The 16,593-nt window shown below is 38.1% G+C and overlaps 1 protein-coding gene across 1 annotated transcript in view; it reads left to right on the forward strand.

Moving 5' to 3' along the window:
• LOC124614042 (integrin alpha-PS5-like) overlaps positions 1–16,593 on the forward strand; it is a 586,089-nt gene that overhangs the window by 285,067 nt on the left and 284,429 nt on the right. The window contains exon 9 of the mRNA XM_047142872.1: positions 5,809–6,015. Coding sequence (XP_046998828.1) covers positions 5,809–6,015 — 207 coding nt within the window. The remainder of the gene's footprint in view (positions 1–5,808; positions 6,016–16,593) is intronic.

Genomic DNA, 16,593 nt, shown 5'->3' on the forward strand with positions numbered 1-16,593 from the left:
TAACTGCCATCTGGTTTCTGTACAAATTGTAAATAGCCTTTCGCTCCCTGTATTTTACCCCTGCCACCTTCAGAATTTGAAAGAGAGTATTCCAGTTAACGTTGTCAAAAGCTTTCTCTAAGTCTACAAATGCTAGAAATGTAGGTTTGCCTTTTCTTAATCTTTCTTCTAACATACGTCGTAAGGTTAGTATTGCCTCACATGTTCCAACATCTTCCCCGAGGTTTGCTTCTACCAGTTTTTCCATTCGTCTGTCAAGAATTTGCGTTAGTATTTTGCAGCTGTGACTTATTAAACTGATAGTTCGGTAATTTTCACATCTGTCAACACCTGCTTTCTTTGGGATTGGAATTATTATATTCTTCTTGAAGTCTGTGGGTATTTCGCCTGTCTCATACATCTTGCTCACCAGATGGTAGAGTTTTGTCATGACTGGCTCTCCCAAGGCCATCAGTAGTTCTAATGGAATGTTGTCTACTCCTGGGGCCTTGTTTCGACTCAGGTCTTACAGTGCTCTGTCGAACTCTTCATGCAGTATCTTATCTCCCATTTCATCTTCATCTACATCCTCTTCCATTTCCATAATATTGTCCTCAAGTACATCGCCCTTGTATAAACCCTCTATATACTCCTTCCACCTTTCTGCCTTCCTTTCTTTGCATAGAACTGGGTTTCCATCTGAGCTCTTGATGTTCATACAAGTGGTTCTCTTCTCTCCAAAGGTCTCTTTAATTTTCCTGTAGGCAGTATCTATCTTACCCATAGTGAGACAAGCCTTCTACATCCTTACATTTGTACTCTAGCCACCCCTGCTTAGCCATTTTGCACTTCCTGTCGATCTCATTTTTGAGACGTTTGTATTCCTTTTTGCCTGCTTCATTTACTGCATTTTTATATTTTCTCCTTTCATCAATTAAATTCAATATTTCTTCTGTTACCCAAGGATTTCTATTAGCCCTCGTCTTTTTACCTACTTGATCCTCTGCTGCCTTCACTACTTCATCCCTCAGAGCTACCCATTCTTCTTCTACTGTATTTCTTTCCCCCATTCCTGTCAATTGTTCCCTTATGCTCTTCCTGAAACTCTCTACAACCTCTGGTTCTTTCAGTTTATCCAAGTCCCATCTCCTTAAATTCCCGCCGTTTTGTAGTTTCTTCAGTTTCAATCTGCAGTTCATAACCAATAGATTGTGGTCAGAATCCACATCTGCCCCTGGAAATGTCTTACAATTTAAAACCTGATCCTAAATCTCTGTCTTACCATTATGTAATCTGTCTGATACCTTTTAGTATCTCCAGGATTCTTCCAGGTATACAACCTTCTTTCATGATTCTTGAACCAAGTGTTAGCTATGATAAAGTTATGCTCTGTGCAAAATTCTACAAGGCGGCTTCCTCTTTCATTTCTCAACCCCAATCCATATTCACCTACTATGTTTATTTCTCTCCCTTTTCCTACACTCGAATTCCAGTCGCCCATGACTATTAAATTTTCGTCTCCCTTCACTACCTGAATAATTTCTTTTATCTCGTCATACATTTCATCAATTTCTTCATCATCTGCAGAGCTAGTTGGCATATAAACTTGTACTACTGTAGTAGGCATGGGCTTCGTGTATATCTTGGCCACAATAATGCGTTCACTATGCTGTGTGTAGTAGCTAACCTGCACTCCTATTTTTTTTATTCATTATTAAACCTACTCCTGCATTACACCTTATTTGATTTTGTATTTATAACCCTGTAATCACCTGACCAAAAGTGTTGTTCCTCCTGCCACAGAACTTCACTAATTCCCACTATATCTAACTTTAACCTATCCATTTCCCTTTTTAAATTTTCTAACCTACCTGCCCGATTAAGGGATCTGACATTCCATGCTCCGATCCGTAGAATGCCAGTTTTCTTTTTCCTGATAACGACGTCCTCCTGAGTAGTCCCCGCCCGGAGATCTGAATGGGGGACTATTTTACCTCCGGAATATTTTACCCAAGAGGACGCCATCATCATTTAATATACAGTAAAGCTGCATGACCTCGGGAAAAATTACGGCTGTAGTTTCCCCTTGCTTTCAGCCGTTTGCAGTACCAGCACAGCAAGGCCGTTTTGGTTAATGTTACAAGGCCAGATCAGTCAATCATCCAGACTGTTGCCCCTGCAACTACTGAAAAGGCTGCTGCCCCTCTTCAGGAACCATATGTTTGTCTGGCCTCTCAACAGATACCCCTCCGTTGTGGTTGCACCTACGGTACGGCCATCTGTATCGCTGAGGCACACAAGACTCCCCACCAACGGCAAGGTCCATGGTTCAGGGGGGGGGGGGGGGTAGAGTTTCATACAGAAAAGAAAACATTGGCGTTTCAGTAGAGTGATTTCTCCTAAAACCATGTTGAGATGCCATTAATATATTACATTTATTTAGAAACTTGACAGTCTTTTAGAAAACATAGACAGTAGAGAAAGTGGTCCATAGTTTGACCCCTCTTCCTGCCTTCCTTTTATGTGTAGTGGTTTAACTTTAGTAATTTTTGAACATGTTGGAAAGCTGCCAGTTGAGAAGGACAGGTTTACAGGATATGTCAGTGGTTCAGAAACTAAGTCTACACATTTTTATACAACAAAAGCTGGTATGTTATCTATTCCTGATGAACATTTTATTTTAGAAGCTTGATTTCTTGCTGTGATTCTTGTGTGTTAGTTGGTTGAGAAATATTGTGTTTTCTACCTGTTCAATTTTTGATGTTATTTTTGAGGTATGTTTATGGATGACCTTTTGCTCAATAAGTGTTTCTGCTAAATTTACAATATAACTGTTAAATGTCTATGTTACCTCCTTTGGTTTGCAGATGGTGTGAAAATTTTCATTCAACTGTATATAATTAGTTTTTGTTTTATTACTTCCTGTTTCTTTCTTTACAATATTCCAAACATCTTTCATTTTATTGGATACATTTCTTATGAATCTGTTATTTTCCACCACTTTTTATTACTTTCTTGTGAATTATTTTATAGTTTCTGAAATATCTATCAAATTTTGGTCTTGTGTGAATCCTTAGAGGAATCATTTCTCTTCAGATGATTCTCTGATACCTGTAGTCATCCTTTGTTTGTGTGAGTGTGTTTTGACATCCTAATTTTAAGTGGAAATACTACAACAAAATGATATTTAATCGTATCCACAAAGATATTAAATCTGTCAGATATATTTTGAGCACGATAAATTTGCTCCCATGATTCTTTTCTTAAATGATTTCTAAATATTTCAGTATTCTGATGATTGTAAAATCTGGTCTCATATGTTCTTTGTCAGTTTGTTCGACATATCACATTCCCCAATACTGAAGCTTATGGTTTGTCCATAGTGGTCTCCAAGTCCAGTCTTTATTATATATGCTTTGTAATGGCATTGATTAGAGTTAATTATTATTTTATCTATTGTGGATTTTGTAGAGCAAGTTTCTCATGTTGGGGAATGTATTGTGAATTTCAAGTCATAAGAAACTAAGAGATGCAATGTTTTGTTCTTATTTTATGGCGTTTGCTAAAGCCTATATTGAAATCATTGGATATGAGGAGTGTTTGTTTATTTTTTACAGTTAGAATTAATATTTTTTTCATGAGCTGATGAAAGTTTTTGTGTCTCTACCAGGAGATCTGTACGGGCATACTGCAGTTGTTTTTTTGTGATGGTAGTTCTATGGATGATATTTCAAAATCCTTTTCCCTATTTAGTGTCTTTAGTTGTCCTGTATTTTTGCAAGCTATTCCTTTTCTCTCGAAGATGCAGTTTCCACCACACTGAAATTGCTTTCTACAATTGTAGGCTGCCAATTCTTAGTTTGTTATATTCACTGTTTGTTATATATCCTCTCTTAACCAGTGCTCATTAAGACATAGCACAGAAGCAGCGTTTAATTCATGTGAAAGCATTATTTCCAATTCTATTAATTTATTGCACAGAGACCAAACATTCTGATGGGACAGCATAAAATTATGAACCATTTTTTCTGGATTACTTGGTTGACCACTTATCTTTGCTTTGCTTTCTGAGTTCTGTTTTTCATTTTTTCTGGTACCAATGGATGATCTGTTTTACTGGCAGAAACACATCTCATATTTTTATAGTCTTATTGAAATTATCACCCCCTTTACTAAAAATCAGTTTCCCTCATTTTTATAAAAGCACACACATCTGCCAACAGTTTGCTGCAAGTAAGATGAAGTTCATCTTGTCCTAGACACTTATTGCTGGCAGACTTACTAAGATCTAAAAATACTGTCCCCAAAGTATCACACTGATTTCACACCCAGTTTTTATCCTGTCTATGTAGCTATCACTCACTGATTTTCTGTGTAAAATTCCATTTATCTCTATCTTGGATCTGGGATAGGTATTTTTGGCCATTCTGCTTATAATTCTTGTTTCATTAATCAGCTTTCACTGCAGCTGTCAAGAGAATTCATCCTCAAATACACAAAACACCTTTATATATTTCGTTGCCAGCTGTGGTTTCACCTTCCTTTGCATTTTGTTTAGTGCTCAAAATGTTTTTAGGTCATCAATTTTACATTCTGGGACTTCTATGTTTTTCATAAGAGAACTGCCAAGTAACAGGAATTTGTTTTTGACACACTGTTTCTCTTCATAATTAGTGGTTCTCTTTATGTTTCTTTCATTTGTACATTTATATATGTTTTTTGGTTTCACACACTTTGAGTCTTTTTTTTTCTTTTTCAGCATTTGTAGGATTATTTCTTGTGTTTTGTGTCATCTTCTGAGAATGACTAATATTTTGTTTATAGGGTTAAGTATATGATCATTTTTCACTATAGAGTTTCTCATTTTCTTTGTTTATTTCACTTGTAGGCCTAGATGTAACGACTTCAGAGTATGTTTAATTTTCACTAGAAAGTTTCACATTTTCTTCTTTTAATAATGCAATTTTGTTTTGAGAGATTCTATATCACTGTTTAATTGCTTTATGGTTTTGTTTTTCAAGTTCACAGATTTCATCAGTTCCAACTTTTCGTCACATTCACAGTCATGACACAACCACAAAAAATCATCGTTAATAAATTTTAAATTAACTTTTGTGCATCTTTCATGCCATCAGAAGTTACATTTCACACAAATGATGCCCTTCTGAACACGTTTTTCACATTCCTTACATTATGAAGTGTTACGCACATGCTTTTTTTTGTGGATATCAAAGTGTTACTGCACTGATCGTTTGCTGCCGTGTTTTTATGTGACTAAATAAAAGACACTGCGAATTCTCAAACTTCTCTTTGAAAAAGAACTGTGATTTCCATTTATTTTTAAAGGCTTGTGATGATAGGTTGCTAGATCACTTCTTTTTGAGTGTATGTCCCATTGTAATAGCCATTGGCCATGAGCAAAAAGGAAGGCATAAACATCAGTCTGCCTAACTGAAAACGTCATGCCAACATAAGCATTCTGCACCAAATAATGGAAGAAAAGATGATGCATTGCACTGCTAAATGAAATGTTGTGCCATATGAAGTAGTTCTGAGAAGGACTGAGGAAAGCCTAGACAGATGTAATGCAGCTGAGACATGTTAAGAAGTGTCAAGATAGGCTGAACACAGAACCGAACACATGCAGCACATTGTGCACATGTGATGTTCTGTGTACCATGGCCAACTGTGGTTTAAAGTTATGAATTTCACTAATTCCTTTGGATGATTTCTTAAGGTCATAAGCTTCTGAGGTTCCATTCTTCTTTTATTACACTATAATAACACTATGTCTTATTTAAAATTGATACAAGCACATTACTGTTGCAGGTTATCATATTCAAGTCCCTCTCATCTAGTCAACAGCAAATTATTGATACATTAAGAGGAGAAACAGTAACTGAATATTTTGGAGCAAGCATCACTGTCTGTGATGTAAATGGTGATGGCCTTGATGAACTGATAGTTGGAGCTCCATTCTTCTCTGTCAATAAGGATGAAGGCCGCATATATGTGTTTACAAGAAGTAACAGTATGGTAAGTCTTTTTTTATAGGTTTGTTGGTCACACTTTACACATTTTTTAAATATTTTAAAATAAATTTTATACTACTTGCCTGTTTTGAGAACCATTGGGCCCAAAGTCTTCCATCCCTGCTCTCACTTATTTTAAAATCTTAGAGAACAATATTCACACACACAAACACACACACACACACACACACACACACACACACACACACACACACACACACACACACACATACAGACACAGACAGAGAAAATATTTTTGGCAAGTGGGTTACACCACATTTATAATAGATAGTAATTTTATTCGTGGGCTGACTATGAAATGTGAATGAAGAATACTTGAGACTCCATATATGGAGAGAGGTAAACATCAAATAGCAATGCAGGATAATTTACTCTGAGGCCTGATCATTCTAGCATGATATGAGCAGTCTGCAAACTGCCATGAAGCGCATGGCAGAGAGTACTTTTCTTTCCGCTAAATATTTTGAGTTCATTCTGATTTCATTTGCTTATGGAGCACTGGAAGAATGACAGTGTAAGTACCACTTTGCACATGTCTTGTCTTCATGGCACCTACAAGATTAATCTATTGTGAGGTGTTGATATGCCTAGATTTTTCACTGAATACCTATTTTTGAAACTTTGTATGTAGGCTTTTATAGGGCATTTGAAATCTGCCTTCAAGTGTTAACCAATTCATGTTTTCCACCTTTCCTGTGATACTTTCCCATGCTCCAAACAAACCTGTGTTGCTCTTTTATGTACACATTTAGTGTACCCTGTTACCCTCCTATATAAACTGATAGCATTTTCCCAGTATCCTACCAATAAAATAAAGCCTTCCACCTACTTTACCCACAACTGATATTGTATCATTAGCCCACTTCATATTCCCCAAATTTTTACATCCTGGTACTTGACTGATTCCAAATATTGCCCACAGATATTGTAGATATAGTGTACTACATTTTGACATTTTGTAGTGTGCACTATTTTACATTTCTAAGTATTTCAGTTGGCAACCTTTGTACAACCTTGAAACTTTATCAAACTGTGACTGGATATTTGAGTATAGATAGAATTGCATTGTACACAACTACATCATCTGCATAAAATCTGAAGTTTCTGTTAAAATTGTTTACTAGGTGCTTAACACTGAACGTGAACAGTAAGGGTCTCAGTGTACTTCACTGTGGAATGCCTGAAGTCACATCTGTTTTTTCTGATGATTCTCATCCAAATAACATCCTGCACTCTCCCTACAAAGCTATCCTCAACCAATCACAAATTCACTTCATATCCCTCATGATCATATTATTTTTTATGATTGTTAGAGTGAAATTGAACCAAACTCTTTCCAGAATTTAGGAAATGCTGCATATACAGGGTGTATGCAGCTTGAGACAACTGGGAAATCCAGGAAAAACTTGGCAATTTTTTCACCCGGGAGAAAATGGGGAAAAACCAGGGAATTTTCCAGGATTCTGAGAATTTTTCATTGTTTTAGCTTTCAGTTACATTTTTGTAATTTCAGCTGGTAAGAACTTAGTCTCTAGCAAAGAATGTTACTGTATCCTGCTACTAGAGAGTGATACTGTAGCAATAAAATAAAAATGAGAGGAAAAAAAAAAAACTTTAGTGGCAAAGAAATTACGCCGTTTACAACAAAACACAGTGCACACACAAGCATCTGAAAACAGCAAAAATACACCAAAGGCCTTAGGGTGAAGGCTATGTAATACTTAGTAACAATAAACTGCTTTTTATGAGTATGACCTCACAACTACTTACATTAGGTTCATTTAACCAGTTGCCAGTGGGCTCATGCGCATGTGCAGTTGACTCGCATATGAGCAGTACTTCTCCCACTTCCTAGTACTTGGAGTGTGGCTGTTAGCTATATCAGTAGTAGCAGCAAGCAGCCAGATACTAATGAGAAAAATTTTACTTGTGTGCCCTACCTGCCAGATTTGCACATGTGCAGAGTTCTCTGAGTTGTAGTGGGGAGGGGGTAGTCTCCAACTGACCCCTGTTTGCGTTAAGTGATTTCACTGTTTTCTCTTTGTTTACAGCTCCCACTTTAAATTAAAGCAAATCAGTTTTCTGCAGCTGGGAGCTATCAAGTGTTTTGTAGTACATTCATGTGATTATGGAGGGCAAATATATATTATTAGTTTCAGTTTTCTGATTTTATTTTATTTCCAAATTATTAGCAGTCAAGTGTTAATCACTTTGCAGAACAATGGAGTTATTTTTGTCAGTTTGCTAAAGAAATTTGGATTTATTAATCTTTCTGATAAGGCAATCAATTTATTTGAAACGAAGTGTTTCATTCTGCAGTATTGGCTAGTTCCAACTGTTCACTGAATTTCAAGTGCACATTTTCATCTTCTGCCATGTATGGCATTATGTCATAGTAAAGAATCAAATATGAGATAGTACAGTACTGGTACTCCAAGAAAATTTACATCCCAAAAACCACACTGAAAAGCTTAATATCAGATGGAATCTACTGCATTGTAAATCTGGGAAAAACCAATGTGCACTTCAAGTGAAATTATGGTTTACAAAATTCTGATGCTTTTGGTGTATCCTATGGTGTCCTGTTTCTCTTATGGCATAATGTAAGCTCTCTTAGTGCTTTATACATATATACAGTACAAACATGCAGGCTTCCTAGACAACTGCAGCTGCACACATCCAATAATGCCTGTTTCCTGGCGTTCTTTGGCAACTGCTAAATGGAATCTATTTCTAACAGTCTCGGGATAGTATTGTGAACGATGGTTTGAAAAGCATTAGTTTCAAAGTAAATTTCTTTTTATGCAAAATGAATTATGTTACATGTGTGAAAATGGGATGAATTTCTTGAATCACAGAGTGTTTAAAACTGAACACTATGAGGACAAGCCACTTAGAAGAATTTCAAGCCCGGAAGACCAGACATTTATGTCATTATTTTAAATTTACTGGCACATTTGTGTGACATATCTTAAAGTATAACACACGCAAAATAGATCAATATTACATGTGAAAGCTTAGCTTCTCTTGTAGCTTATTAATCTTCGAGACCAATGTTATATGTGAAAACTTAGCTTTTCTTGTAGCTATATTTTAAATTAGTTTAAATTTACTGGCACAATTGTGTGATGTATCTTAAAGTATAACACATGCAAAATAGATCAATATTACATGTGAAAGCTTAGCTTCTCTTGTAGCTTATTAATCTTCGAGACCAATATTATATGTGAAAGCTTAGCCTTTCTCGTAGCTATACTATGTATATTAGTGTAAACCATTAACTTTTCCTCTTTGTATGTTCATGCTACATAACAGTGATCTTGCTATTGGCTGACTATAACACATGTCCTATGCTCTGAATATCTGCTGTCATTGGCTGGTGAGATCATGTGGCATGAGATATGACTGGCCTATAAAAAGGACATCACAATCTCAATTTCAACACTCCAGAAACTAACATGTTTGGTGCAGTTCAAATTTATACTTTAATAATACAAAAATATGCAGCGAATATGTTGCTGCACATCAAAGGTCTTTCCAAAATGTCACTCCTTTTTTTTCATCAAAAGTCTTTCCAAAACTTCTCTCCCCCATATTTTTTTTTCTTCTGGAAGTTTTACACTAGTGTATAAAATGATAACCATTCAAAGGAGTTTTACAGTTCCAAAGGAAAAATCTTTGGAAAACCTACTGTCCATTAGCATGTAAGAAGTGTATTTTAGCCCAAGAAAAAGTATATTTTTTAAATGGGATATCCAGCAAAAATCCAGGATTTTTTTTTCTTGTCCACATATACACCCTGATATAGCTAACTTGATCAATGCCTTTCAGAATGTTATGTGAAAAGTGTGAGATTGGTTTCACACAACCATTGTTTTTGAAATGCATGCTGGTTGACAAGGCCATTCTATTTTATATATATGAATGACAGTTTTGTGAACCACCACCACTACACTTCATGCAGATAGGTGTGGACAGAACTTTTTCTTCGAGCTACGGATTTACAACATATTATAACTATACAAATGGCTAACTCAGCAATAAATTCCATATAACATCTAATAAGGATTCCATTGGGCCAATGGGATTTTGTTCCATTCTACCAGTTTGAGCTGTTTCTCAATGCCACTGACACAAATAACTATAGCATTTATCTTTGCCAAATGCAAGAATTAAACTGATATCTTCTTATGGAAAGAAATATTTGAAACAAGTGTTCAGTATTTCAATTTTTTCTTTGCTACTCTGAATTCCAGTTCCTGTTTCATGATTGTCTGGACACTAACTTTCTTCCACTGATAGCCATTACGTATAGTGGAATTTCTTTGAATTGTATGAGATGTCTTTTCTACAGTAGTCATTGTGCATTATTCTTTCGACTGCACAATGTGTGTCATTTTGCTTCTCTCTCTTTATAGACTATCCTGTGTTTTATGTCTATTGTGATGTATTCACTGTTTCTTTTAGAAGTTTCTTTACAGTGATTGTGTACCATGGAGATGCCATCTTGAAACTGTTTTGTCACACTCCCCATTGACATGAAAGTTGCCGAAGTGGCGTCAACTCGAAAGATTTGCACCAGATGAACGGTCTACCTAATAGGAGGCCCTAGCCACATGGCATTTCCATACCCCATTAGCCTATCCTGTCAGTATAATTATACTTACTTACAAAATTCTGAAATGAGAAACTGCAGTGCAGAGGTACTGGTGATTAATGTGTATTGTGTGAGGAATTCTGTTACATACATGTAACACTGGTAGAGCTTTACATAACGTTGAAACGCATTGATTTGATGACAGCTTAGGTCATGTGCTTCTAGCAACAGCTACACACTTTGACTGCTTTGGTCATATGCATTAGCTCTGTTCATGCCATCCAGAGATGCAGTTGTGGCGCAAGTTGATTGACTGTGTGGTGACAAACGAATGGTGTCAACTGCCACATTTGTGTTTGCCACTTGGAGCACTGTGTTATTATTTATTACTTACTCTCTGGAGTTGTAACTTGTTTGCTTTGACTGCTGTATATAGACAGATCTGTTATTTTGAGTTAATAAAACTATTCAGCGTATTTTCAGTGTGTAACTGAGTACTTGATAAGTATGGATAGCGCTACATGATCTAATATTCCCATCAGTGGTGTCCCTGACATGATCAGCACTGAAAAGTCTGATCCACAATGTTGTTAATTACAGAAAGGAATTGCCTTCAGTGCCTTCCACCATTTTGGCCACATAATCAAGTTCTCTGGTTTGCACAGGCCAAGGACAGTTATTGATATGCCAGAATTACAGCTGATGCAACTAAATTTGCATTGATAGTGAGTCAGCTTAATCAGCACTATACTTCTAAAGTTCAGGATATACTTATGGCTCCACGGGCAGAGAACGCCTATGAAAAATTAAAGACTGAACTCATTCATAGAACTGCAGCATCACAGGAAGACCAGATCAGACAGATGCTGATCCAGGAAGACATAGGTGACAGAAAACTGTCCCAGTACCTGCAGCACCTCCACATTAAGGTGAACATCAGAGCAGTGCCTGACAATCTCCTGCACACTCTATCGAGTAGCTGCCTTCTGCCACAGGTAAAGGTGATTGTTGTGTCACAGACAGAGATGTCTCTGGATGCTGTTACAGAACTGGGTGACTATATCCAAGAAGCTATCTCTCTGAACCAAGAGATCAGTTCTGTGACAATATCTGGCAGTGGCATGTCATGATCCTTCCCATGACGTACACAGATTACGATCCTCAGTCCACCAAAGTTTATGCATTGAGTACATATATTAGCACACTGATGTCGCCATAAGGTACTAGGCACTAAGGAGGATGTACTTGCAAGTGATTTAGGAGCTGTTCCTCAATTCAGTCTGTCTCAGACAGCTCCCTGTCAAGTTTCTCTTACCACGTAAGATTTAGAGAGCAGGTTAAAAAGTCCACTAGCCCCTGTGCCTACCCAAATGCAAATAGCAGACAGTTGTAGGCAACACAGACTGCCCACCAACATCCCAGCACCTATTAATTACTGACAGTCTGTCAGGCCAGAAGTATTTAACAGACACAGGGTCCTACCTTAGTCTCCTGCCCAGAGTGTCACTGTGCTGTTGCAGACTGCCTATTGGATTTAGCTTGTCCACCACAAATAATTAGATATTGTGACATATGACACACAGTGTGAAGAGCTGAATTTGGGACTCCAACATCAGTTCACATGTGTTTTAGTGTAGCTGATGTGGCCAAAGTGATTGTAGGTGTTAATTTCCTTGCTCACTACCAGCTTCAGCTGTATGTAGCAAATGTGCACCTAATAGCCAGAGTAACGGCCACTGGGTACTATCATGATGCCAGGACATATGACATGAAGGTCATACAAGTTGCAGACAAGGAGTACCTCCCACTGGTGAATGAGTTCCCAACCTTAACAAATCCTCCAGGTACACCACAGCAAGTTTTTGAGATACGATCTACCACATAAAATCACAGACCAAGCTCCTGTGTCTTGCCAGCCAAGAAGATTGACTCACCATTGCTAAAGCATAATTCAAAATGATTTTGCGAGAAGGCATCATCCAAGCTTGGAGTACCCCTTGGACATCCAGGCTACTTTTAGTACACAAAAAGTAGGGAGCCTGGGATGCATGTGCTGATTACAGAGCGCTCAACTCAAGAACCATTTCTGATTGCTATACAGTGCCACTATTAAGTGATTATAATCATGCACTTCTTTTAGCTGCTATACTCATTGTTACAGATTGTACGAAGGTGTATAAACAGATCCCTGTGGCAACAGAGGACATGGCAATGGTTCATTACTGTCTTGTGCAGATTAACATTTTGTTAGTGTATTTATCATACAAGGGTCAACATCACTGGCACATGAGAGAGGTTTTAGAGTGTTTTAAGAAGTAGGGCATGGTGTTGAAAATAGAAAAATGTGTGTTAGTGAAATGTTTGTTTGGACAACATGGCAATCTGAGTCATCAATTATCTTCAGGAGGCTGATTAGCATTCACTAGAAGATTGAAGCCATATTGCAGCTGTCTAAGCTGTCTACAATAAAAGTGCTATATAAATACTCAGGAATGCCCATTTTTACCACTGACATTTACCATACACTGCAGAACAACAGGCACTGTTGACCACAGCACTGAATAGTCCCAAGGTTAAGAGCAATTTTCCTGTGTAGTGGACTAAAGAGATGAATGTGGCTCTTGAAGTGATCAAAAAGAGCCTAGCATGAGCAGCAGTGCTGGTGCACCCTGAACTCAAAGATCCACTGGCATTAGTGGTGGATGATAGTCAATTAGACATTGATACAGCCCTCCAACAATAGATGTACAATGTGTGTGAGCCACCAGCTTATTTTGTGAATGAGCTATTGCCTTCCCAGCAAAAATGGAGCACATACAATCAGGAACTTTTAACCATATATCAAGCAAGTAAGTACTTTTGACACAGGTTGAAATGAGAGAGTTCATTATGTACACTGACCACAAGCCCTTAATGTATCTTTTCAAGGAACACAGCAACACTTTATCACTGTGGGAGTACAGCCAACTGGAATTCATTAGCCAATTTAGTATGGACATTGACCACATATCGGGCATCACTAATGTAATTATGGACTGTCTCTCTAGTGTCTCACAGCCTGTGACCATGATGGCACTTGCCAAGGCACGGCAAGGAGATACCAAGCTGCACACAATATTGCTTGATGACACTGTGGCACTTAAGTTACAGCTAGTCGAAATGTCTGGTGAGAACATGAAATTGTGTTATATTGTGTCATATGGCAGATCATGCCCTTCTGTCCCTGTTGCATTTTGTAGGTTGATGTTTGAGGCCTTACATAATCTTAGTCATCATGGAATCCAGTCGTCATTCAAGTTCAGCAGTTTGTGAGGCAAGGGGTAGAAATAGACTGCTGCAAGCAGACGAGAACTTGTCAGCATTGCTAACATTGCAAAATCACTTGCCACATTCATTCCCCAACAGGAGAGTTCCCAGACCTTCTTACACTATGCCCATGTTTACCTCAACATGGTGGAACCACTTCCTCCATCAGATGGCCAAAGTTATATTTTCACAATGGCTGAGGCAATATGTACGGATGACATCTCTGCAAAAAGACTAGCTACTGGTTTCACACTGACTTGGCAGGTGAAGTGCGGCTGTCCACTGAATATCACTATTGACAGAGGCCAAAAATTTGATTCCGACTTGTTCATGAAGTTGGTGAAGTTCTGTGGCAACGTCCATCACAAAACAACCAATTATCATCTGCCCAACAACGCTATGCTGGAACATTGGCATTGGGACTGAAGGCTGCACTAGTGTGCCATGGGACATCCTGAACATTTGCACTGCCCATAGTCCTGCTGTGCCTACAAGCCATGTATAAACCAGATATTGAGTCCTTGGCAGTGGAACTGGTTTATGGCGAGACTTTGCACCTACCAGGGGAGTCAGTTGATGCAACCCTTCTGTCAGAAACAGATGACCAACTGGAGTTTCTTTGCAAGTTACAGTAACATGTAAATCACATCAAACCTACAAATGCCTCCAGGTACAGTTGTCCAACAACTTTTGTGTACAATGAACTCAACATCTGTTTACATGTCATGTTATATATTGACTGCATGAAGTTACAACCACTCTGTACTGGGCCTTACTGTGTCATTATAGTGAGTGGAAAACAGGCCACCAAGTTTCTTAGCAGAGTGAAGCCCACATAGATTTTCAAGGAGGTGTCACCCACCTTGTGGTCAATAGCTGCATGCCAGGAAGATGTGACACCCTGAATTCCAACCCTGCTGCCACAACAAGTTGATGCAGGACCTACGTGCACAATCTCCTCTGGATGACATGTCCACTTGCTGGCCTGGTTCAGAGATGTTCTGTACTCTGCTTTCACCAAGGTGGCTCCTGTAGTGACCACTACACACTTCAACTGCTGTGACCATGGGTGTTAATTCCGCTCATGCCATCCAAAGATGCAGTTGTGGTGCAAGGTGAAAGACTGCAGCGACATATGAATGGTGTCAACCACCAAGTTTGTGTTCGCAGCTTGGAGCACTTTGTTAATGTTTATTACATATTTCTTGGAGTTGCAGCTCATTTACTTTATGCTTATACTGTTCTCTGTTTGCTGTATACTGACAAGTTACCTATAGCAACCGATTCTTTCCATTCTGTTATTTTGAGTTAATGAAACTGTTCAAGCCTATTCTGAGCATGTGATCGAGCACTTATCAAGTATGGGAAACACAACACAGTCTAATATACCTGTTGTGCTAAAACTTGACATCTGTTACATTGAAATTACACTGTGTTCCATGTTGGATTTGTTATTCTCTCATGTCTCGTATAGAACTGTTCATCTTTGTATCTTCAGCTCAATAAGTTACTTGTTAGTACAATATGTAACACTTCACACTTTCACAGTTCAGAATTCACTTTCATAATTAATGAACACTACATACAGAATGAAAATCAAAAGACTTGATTGTATAATTTCACTGATATATCTAGTCTTTGAATGAAACAAAAAGTTTACTGTTGTCTGTTTTATGAATATACAAAACGTGTTTCGAAAGTTGAAACCTCTATTGTCAGGTGGATGTACACCTGTTAGTATGACATATGTGTGTGTGTTATGTTATGATTTTGGGCTAACTTGTGCCGCTTCCTAGTGGAGAAACAAAACTGCAAATTCAGAATATGATTTTGGGGAGGTTTTTGTTTAAAAACCAATCATATGTCTAAAGTTGAAAATGGGCAAGTAAAATACATTGAAGTGCCAAAGAAACTGGTATAGGCAAATGTATTCAAATACAGGGATATGTAAACAGGCAGAATATGGCACTGCAGTCGACAATGCCTATATAAGACAACAAGTGTCTGGTGCAGTTGATACATTGGTTCGTGCTACTATAATGGCAGGTTATCAAGGGTTAAGAGAGTTTGAATGTGGTGTTACAGTCAGTGCCTGAGCGATGGGATACAGCATCTCTGAAGTAGTGGTGAAGTGGTGATTCTCTCACTGCATGGGGTAGCCGCATGGTATGAGGTGCATTGCCATAGTTCACATGGCTCCCCCGTCGGAGGTTCGAGTCCTAGTCCTCCATCAGGCATGGGTGTGTGTGTTGTCCTTAGCATAAGTTAGTTTAAATTATATTAAGTAGTATGTAAGCCTAGAGACTGATGATCTCAGCAGTTTGCTTCCATAGGAAATTACTACCAGCACCATCAGATTTTCTTGTATGACCATTTCACGAGTGTATCATGAATATTAGGAATCCAGTAAAATGTCAAATTTCTGTCATCACTGTAACCAGAAAACATCCTAAAAGAAGTGCAACCCTTCTGCAAATTGCTGCAGATTTCAGAGCTGGACCATCAACAAGTGCCAGTGTTCCACAAAACATGAATGATATGGTCTTTCAAAGCCGAAAATCCACTCACATACCCTTGATGACTTCATAACACAAAGGTTTACACCTCGCCTGGCCCTGTCAACTCTGATGTTGTATTGTTGATAACTAGAAACATGTT

This window comes from Schistocerca americana, chromosome 4 (assembly GCF_021461395.2).
Source record: "Schistocerca americana isolate TAMUIC-IGC-003095 chromosome 4, iqSchAmer2.1, whole genome shotgun sequence".
Classification (NCBI taxonomy): Eukaryota; Metazoa; Arthropoda; class Insecta; order Orthoptera; family Acrididae; genus Schistocerca; species Schistocerca americana.